This window comes from Formica exsecta, unplaced genomic scaffold, assembly GCF_003651465.1.
Source record: "Formica exsecta isolate Colony F162 unplaced genomic scaffold, ASM365146v1 scaffold106, whole genome shotgun sequence".
Classification (NCBI taxonomy): domain Eukaryota; kingdom Metazoa; phylum Arthropoda; class Insecta; order Hymenoptera; family Formicidae; genus Formica; species Formica exsecta.
In genome coordinates, this window is record NW_021848400.1 from 245,969 (window position 1) to 255,098 (window position 9,130).

General features: G+C 39.9%; 1 protein-coding gene across 1 annotated transcript in view; it reads right to left on the reverse strand.

Moving 5' to 3' along the window:
* The window catches only part of LOC115234262 (suppressor of lurcher protein 1), a gene marked incomplete at its 5' end in the record, with an annotated part of 296,609 nt that overhangs the window by 22,186 nt on the left and 265,293 nt on the right, over positions 1-9,130 (reverse strand). Inside the window, 2 exons of the mRNA XM_029805194.1 lie at positions 3,575-3,765; positions 8,827-9,016. Coding sequence (XP_029661054.1) covers positions 3,575-3,765; positions 8,827-9,016 — 381 coding nt within the window. The remainder of the gene's footprint in view (positions 1-3,574; positions 3,766-8,826; positions 9,017-9,130) is intronic.

Sequence of the window (9,130 nt, forward strand, 5' to 3'; positions counted from 1 at the left end):
CAGCTGCTTGATTAACGAGCTGACCGCGGGAGGGTAAGTCATCAACGTCACTCGGAGGAAGTTCCGTACTGCAGCTCGGTTCACACGCTTCTTTTACGAGCTTCCTGCTTTCGGTAGGGCGCACATTTACCCCTTAAATACACACCGAAATTCAGTCGCATCGGCACGTCGGCAAAAATCCACGACGACATATAAGGCACATCATCAACCCATTCCATGTTTCAATGACAAATCTGTTTCACAATAATTTTTTAACGATCATTTTTGCTTCTATAACGTATTAATATGCCATTTAATTGTGAAAATTTATATTCTGTTAATTCCATTGTACATAAAATCATCTTAATAATTGTTTATTCTTTATAAACAATTTATATATATATATATATATGTGTATATCATTTACTTTTAACGGTTATATTTATACATAAAATCGGGATTTTAAATCTGTTTCAATTTTTGTTTCAAATACATGAGACACATACATATCGTATATACGTATATATACATATAATAAAATAAATAATAACCAGAATTATTATTTTTATGATAATGTCCCAGGTAGCAAGGTGTCGTCATTATAACGTCATTTTAAGGTCATTTCTCGTGATATGACGTTGTCGTTGTATTTCTAAATTTTCTCCTCCAAGATTTTATAGCGTTCATATATAGCGAAAATTATACCATCTTTTGATATCCTAGTAATATGGTCTCTTAATACGTATCATTGAGATAAAGTTTTAGGTTCACTTTATATAAAGAGTTATGCGGTTATTACATAACATAATCGACATACGACGAGACGCCGAGCGAGACACCGTGTTTCTCGCTGTATACGACTCAACAACAATGCGATGTACCATGCGCCCCTATCAACTTTGTCGAGTTGGTCGGAAATATTGCGTCGCAACTAAGCGTCGAAGTTCGGAAGCGGAATACGTCGGGTTACATTAAAGCGTCACCGCTAATACGGCGGTAAGTTTCAAACCGTTTGATGCCAGCGGTGTAAATGCGTACATATGTACAAATGCGCCAAGACAAACACCGCAAGTACTCGAATGCCGAAACGCGACGACGACGACCATTGTTTTACAAAAGCGGTACCCCAGTCGCTGCATTTTCCATCGTTACGATGAATTCGTCAATCCGTCACCGTCTCGCACCGGCAAAACGAGTCGACGAACGTTTTTCTCTCGCCAGCTACTTTCGCGAAGAATAAGTCGCTCTCCAACTCGTCTACGTCGACGATATTTGGCCCGTTCGACCGAATTCCAAAACTTCCGGTCGACGTCCTTTTTCCCTTCCCGCGAAACTAAACGACTGCGAACATCGACGTAGCGATAAGTCTCCGCGGGAAAACGTCGACGGTTTGACGCCAAGTACCGTCCACAGCGTCGACGGGAAAGTATACGGAGATCGATGGTCGAAGTCACCTTTCGAAATGGATTCCCGTGTTATCACGACGCGAAACTGGCTCGCGACGATCGACAATTCTGTATCGAGAGAGAGAGAGAGAGAGAGAGAGAGAGAGAGAAAGAAGAAGACAGATGCGCTTTCTAGATTAGGACGAGAGAGAGTCTAATTTACCATCGCGGAAGGACGGGACTAATTGCAAGAAGGGCGGGTTGCAACGACTCGTCATAAATCTCGCGCGTGTTTGTCGTTACGACGATTATACCGACCGTCATCACAAAACGGCGAGGAGCGTGAGATTTGTATGCGTGTGTCTATATTGTATGTGTGCATGTATATCGCGTCGTCGCACGACTTCTTCTCTTCCGAACAATGTCTCATAATTATTACAGGGACTAATTTAGAGACAGATGCCGCGCACGGGGAGCAAATGTATCGCGCGACTCCGGTTGACATGCATATATCAGTCATACTGTCAGGGATGACAGTACGCCGTTTCCCCCCAAAGGAAATGTCCTAGTCAACGCGTAGAATGTTATTCTCGGAGGAGAGCGGCGAGTCCTTTCTAAGACGCGTCATATCGATTCGCCGAGAACGTCGTTGTGGTTGTGACATTTCGGGAGTGAGAGATCCGCGTCTGATTTTCTGCCGGGGAAGGGGAGAAAGGGCGTCGACTGCGAATCTCTTCCCGGTGTCCGTTCCAGTTCGATTGTCGAATGCCTACTTCGATTTGCGATCCCGTCTTTTCGAGGACTCTTTCAAGTCTACTTATGTGGGCCCCCCTCCCCGCCGAGAAGAGCACCCGCATCCCTTACACTGGGAAAAGGGATTGGTTATAATAATCCAGCCTTGGTCAAAGTTACCGAGAGCTTTGGTAAAATAGTTTCAACTAAACGTAACGCAATCATTACGAAATAATATAGTTAATAGGCTAATTTAGTAGGCTCAACTAAACGCAAAATTTGCCCTTTTAAAATGTTTTTAATTATTACCAAACGTTTTGTTATTATTATTACAATTGGTAATAATAATCAAATATTTCATACAATACATTACTAAATGCATCTCACAAGCTTATACAGATTTTTTTTTCTCAATGTAGCGTGCGATAATTCAGCCGCAAAGTTTCCAAGGCGGGATTGGAGGGACGGATACGTCCCGCTCGTAAAAATTAAGCTCAAACTTGCCCGTTAACATTCATAATATCGCGAAGCCGCTGGGAGCGGCGACTTTACCGGAAACTTCGCCGCCCCCGTATCTCTTTCCGCCGTTGCGAAATAGGTCGGATCCATTTTGCCGCGTTTCAATTATGCGATAGCGCGCGAACTTTCGACCGATGGTCGGGATGAGAGAACCACCGGGCGGGAGGGCGATAAAATATCCCCGGCATAATCGAGCGATATTCATCCCTTAACTGATGGTACGGCCAAGTCTCTCCCCTCCCCACCTCTCCCTACCACGCCTGCTAGCATGATATTCGAGACAGATTGTCTGCTTGTGGCTGCCGCGAAACTTTCCCTCGCATTCGATGCACTTCGTCTCGCGACTTTCCGCGTTTTACGGGATCCAAGATTCCACGAATACACTTCGCGATCCATTTGTTCCGCTACCGGTGGCTGTTCCCGTTCGTGCGCGCTACAAAATCCGCGTTCACCTGCGGGTGATAAACGGCGGAACGCGGAGAGACGCATTGCTATCGCGATAGAATGCTCGGCGGAAATTGAAATTTTGACGGGACATAGGTGGCCCATAGGAGAGAAAGCTCGGAATACGGGATTCTACCCTCCCTCCCCTTCCCTCTCCCTCGTTCTCGCGCGAATATATAAGATCGTACGTCACGGTCTCGATTCTCGCGCCGCGAACACGTTCCACGTCGATAAGTTATTCTCAATGATGCTCGTCGTCCATCTGTGGACCGGAACATTCTTGATCGATTTTCACGGTAGGACAATACCACGTATAAATCTAAACTCGGCTCGCGCTCGCACGGAGAATTCTCTGTGTATCTCGCCTCCGATAGGATTCGATTTGAATTTTACAACGAGGAAATACACAAGAGCATCTTGTCTTTGCTTTATCCTTCCATACTTCCATCGTCGTACCTATGTCACGAATCCGAGCTTATATTATTAAAGACGATATATACGCGTCATGCACTTACTTTCCATGAAGGAGTACGTCGCTTTAAAGCCTTTTGAATGGCGGGACGACGTTACCCCCTGAAACTCCAACGAGAGCCGCGGACCATTACTCATGATAGGCCTTGGCGATGTCTCCCCGCAGAACGCGTCTATCTTTTCCTTCTTCCCGTCTATATGTACGAATGCCACTAGTGAGTCGACTCCCTCGCAGCTGTAAAATAGAGAAGAAATATATTTATTGAGGATATATACATATATTTATTTTGCGTTTTTCGTGTAATATATTTCATCCGTGTATAATCAAAATTGATTATTTAATTCATTTCGAACGCGCACCTCGTATACATTTGCGGGTGTGCGCAACAACCAAAATTTGATACCTCCGTGCGTGATAATTATTGCGGAAAACCAACAATTTCCATATAATTTCAATAATTGCAGATAAAATATCTCTCTCATTTCTCTCACGCAATCATTTTATAATATAATATTATGAAATGACATGGAAGAATGAGGAAGATATAACATGCATGTGCGTACGTTGATATTTTATTCAAAAGAAATATTATCTGCGTAATGTACAGCTTTTCACAATTATTGTACGCACTTTATTAAAATGGCAATTTTAGTTGCTATTTTATTTCGATGTTTATCATTTAGAAGAATCGTTATACACACGTCAACCGAGACCTGCTCCGGTTATATTAAGGAATACCGTCTCTCTCGAATGCAAGAGCCCCGTCACGCGTTACACAAAACGCATACTCGATAGGAAAAACTTTTCATTTCCGCGACAAAAGACGCTCCACCTCCATCCCCGGGGGGACCCGTATTTCCATTCGCTTCTGATTTCACGTCCTGTTAGAACACAAGGAACAGGAATCAAGATGTATTTGTCCCGGTACGCCGCCGGGACACGTTGTGTACGGCAACACGTTGTCCAATTTTATATTCCGGCGCTTACGCGACGCCGCCGGCGAACTTTGAACGATAACTCGACACCGAGTTGACACTGTCGCGTAGTCTGGACTCTTTCTCGCTTCGGAAACTCTTGCGACACTCTCATCGTTGTCGCGGCGAAATTATCCCTTGTAATCCGTTTGTCTCCGGTTAGTAAAATAACGACCAACTGCAATTAACTCAATGAAATTTAATCGCGTTTATTTGTTGTCGATTAATGCGATATATTTTAAAGTTTGTCACGAGGATTTATACTGGTTTTTATATATTTAATATTACATAATTCTGTCACTTATATATATAGTAATTATAGGCTTGTACATGTAGCGATGTGATACGCAAAAGATACGGGAAAATTGCTTAAATGACATCGGCTCCTAGTTTGTATTATCATATCAATAAATTTAAAGAAATCAATTTATCGGTTAGTTCATGTGGTTACACACTAAGGGGATTAAATATAATTTATAATTTTGTTAATACTTAGAGATTAACAAAAATTTTCGGAAAAACTGAGAAAGTGGAAAAAAAATATTCATTTTTATGGTGAAAATAGGTTATCTTGAATAGTACTTAAAATATTTGACCTTTTTGAAAAATGTGGTGTAATTTAGGCAATTATTCTACAAAAGAATGAAAGTGCAAATCGATCAAATTCCTTTGCGTTTGAGGTCAATACTTGACCAATAATTTGGATGCTCGAATCGATTATACTGGAATCTGTGCATTGCATTTATCAAAAATTTTCGGAAAAACTGAGAAAGTGGAAAAAAAATATTCATTTTTATGGTGAAAATAGGTTATCTTGAATAGTACTTAAAATATTTGACCTTTTTGAAAAATGTGGTGTAATTTAGGCAATTATTCTACAAAAGAATGAAAGTGCAAATCGATCAAATTCCTTTGCGTTTGAGGTCAATACTTGACCATTGGATGCTCGAATCGATTATACTGGAATCTGTGCATTGCATTTATCGGCAAATATGCCGCAAAGTGCTATCTCGCCGAAAGGTTTTCGAGAAGCAGCGAATATCACGTTCGTGAAACTGCAATGCAAATATACGTGCAACTAGTGCTCTTACTTTTTCCGAGTATGTATGTATGTATGACATGTATTTAACTTCATTTCGAAATGTAATATTGAAAATGCAAAAAGCATTAAATTTTGAATCGTTAATGATATATCCGCCTTTGTTGCTTGCCTCAAGTTAAATTCAATGTAACAGAAAAATCTGACTAGCTAAAGTAATACGATGTAATGTTGCAAAGTGTATACGCAACGCACAGAAAATGCATTTTTAAACATTAGAGAGAACTTTGAAAAAAAAGAATACACTCTCTATGTGGTTTAAATCGAGCGTATACTTAAGCTTATACAGAACCATTTTACGTATTGTGTTAAACGTGAAAAAGAAGCAAACGTGTTTATCTTTTCTTTTTTCGCGACAAAATGTTACGCTATAAGCTTGAAAGGAACATAATCACGTATAAAATTCATTCCCGTAAAAATAAATGTTTCCGTTACCGTGCGTTTAGCGGCGTTTGAGCGTCCTTCTATTACATCTTCCTTCTATTCGAGCTCAAAGTGCCGTGGCGCGGTTTACTGGATTATAATTACGAGCAATTGTGTCTGGCGGGCACGATAGCATTCGCAACGGATGGCTTTTAATCGGCCAATTTACGATTAACGGCAAGACGTAGAGCTTGAGTTTGCGCTCAAGCCAGCGGAACACATGCGTAATAAAGAATATTATTTGCCCGCGCGCAAGAGGCCTACATACGGTATGTGTACGCGAACCATCATTGCGGCCGCCACGATTTCGTACATGAGCAAATTTGTGCGACTGCATGAATGAGCGCGGCCGCGCTCGGAAGAAAATTTTGGACCAATCCACTCGGACGATTGGAAGGAAACTGGGCAGAGGAAAATCAGATGTCGACGTGGAGCTCTCCAACTTCCTATTCACTGGAAATCCCTCCAGCATTTGAATGCGCTCGATGGCTTTCCTGCATTATGAACAGATATATTATCAAGCATCTGTCTATTATGAATAGACGCAAGAGACGAGATGATGCTTATGTTATTTTAATAGAATGTATCTTGATCTAAAGAGAAAGGATACACAGTTATGGAATCATATCGCATTTCTCATGCTATTTCTCATGCTATTTTCAACGCTAGGTTAACATATCCAAATAATTACACAGGTCTGCATAATTTTATATTTCTTCTGCGGTCTGGAAAAAAAGAATATTTTCCTACAGTTTTTTGTGCGCTGATCCAAATCCGCAAAGCAAAATGGCCTATCACGTTAGATTTTCGAGAAAAATGGGGTTGAAATCTCCCGCGTTTTTTGCCATTTTTGAAAATTTAGCTTTCTCATTTATTTGGCCGACATTTTGTGTTTTCTCAATGTTTCCTCAAAAAATTTTTTTAGGCATGTAGATATATCAAAAAATTATTTTATGTAGCTCAAAAAGTTCAGGAAATCATTAAATTAAAAAAAAAGGAAAAGAATTTTTTGATATTTCAATTATTTTCAAGTATATTCGGACCTTCTTAATAAGTACCAATATATTTTCAGAAATATAGATTATATGAAAAAAAAGATCGTTAGGCAAAATGAAATGCTATTCGAGTATATCTAGTTTTTTCTACGTGAAAAGTTGTCAAAGGGATTCTTTCTTTGGATAGAACTGTATTTTTTTTTTTTTTTTTTTTTTTTTTTTTAGAGCAATGATTATATTATGTCGAGTATTAGTTATTATGTAACATGTAATCAAAAAAATTAGATATCATCTACACATCATGAAGATAATATAAGTTAAATGTGAATATTAGATAAATATTAGAAATAATACACAAAGAATAAATGTTAGCAATGTTAAACACACACATATATTAAAGACAGCTGTTAAGCACGAAATTGTGATTCACATTCGAGTGAATACAGCAGCCATTCAATGCAGATAGAAAAAAAAAAAACAAATATACTTGAAAAATATATTACACTAATAAAATATTTTTTCATATCATCAATATTTTTTTGAAACTATTCATTTGTTATAATTTAGCGTGTAGTAATTAACAATGCATTTTTTAAAATATAATCTTCCGCTATATAGCGATGCAAAATTTGTGCATGTATATGTGATTAAGTAATGCCATAATTAGATAATTTCTATTGTTAAAGAGACGAGTAAAAAACTTTTTATTTGAAACTCTATCGCTTTATACGTCATATTACATCGATCATAGTTCCCGGAGTTTATTTGATCGTAATTATCATCTTAAAGAGATAGACGGGCTCTCGATTATCACCGAATGCGCGACAAACGATTGTGAAATGTGGTTAAGTACCACTTAAATGTTAGTTCAACGGTACGCCGAAACCTTAATTAAATGGTGTTCAAGATCAGCCACCTGGAAAATGAATGAGAGGATAAGTGATCGCGGCCGATACAATTGTCAGGGAAACCATTGTATCACAAGCAGTTTCCCTGGAATCCCCATGTTGTATGTGTGTGATTTGCCGTTTCGACTATGGCGTCAATTCCTCTATTCAATTTCTTCGAAACGTTCCCCACTGCGAAATTATGTCAAGATGCCCCCAAGAGATAAATCAGATTTTGAGGAGATCCGATCTTTTTTGTGCGAATTGAATTCGGATAAATCTTCTGTCGTCGGTGAAAAGCGTATGAATTTCGATGAATAGGTGTTGACTTGGAAGAAAAAGATATTGATGCGAAAGAGATGCATCGATATGTCACAAAGAATTTCTCAAAGCGACGATTTTATTAATCGCTAAATTGAGACTGGTTTCTGCACACTTTCAGCATCCGCTATTTCGATCGAATTATAAGAAGTGAGATATGAAGTACAATATGCGACAAAGCGTCTCGTGAAATTTTGAGATCGCACTTATCGTAATCTCCGACGCGGCGTGCAATTCAAAGATAGAGGCAGATGACATCCGTTACGCGCACAAATACATAATGTACCACGCCTTTTGTGTCGCAAGAGTGGACTAAGGGTACTAGACACGATGATATGTATCGCGAGAGTGCACCTTTACTAAACGCAACGACATTGTGAATGCATGCTCGTAAAAACACGTCACCGTATTTCCATAAATCCTGACACACTGTACGAATCGATCGCGCGACCCCGTGTGTTTGACGAGGAAAAAATTTTGTTCGTTTTTTCGGATTCACGACGAATTTAAATTTTCACCCTCTAATTTTGGCTACACCAAAATTATCCGTACCTGTGTGTGTGAGTGCGCTTAGTTGGAAAATATAACGGACTTACTCATTCGGCGTGTCGTTCGGCGAATGAAACAGATTCAGATCCTGGAATATCACCTGCACCCGTTCCTTTCCTCTTCCTTGGAAGTCGTATGTACAATGCGTCCTGGCCGGATACGGGTTTGGGTATCCAGGCGACATGACTATACCCGTTTTCGTCGAATCGCTGTTGTAAACCATGTCGCACAGCGACGCTGTAACAAAGGAAGACGTGCGGTGACTTAACGAGCGGCAACAGTCGACGAATAAAAGAACGAATGTAACGAAAGTAATTAATTGACGCGTCGACGCACCAAAGGGAGGGAAAG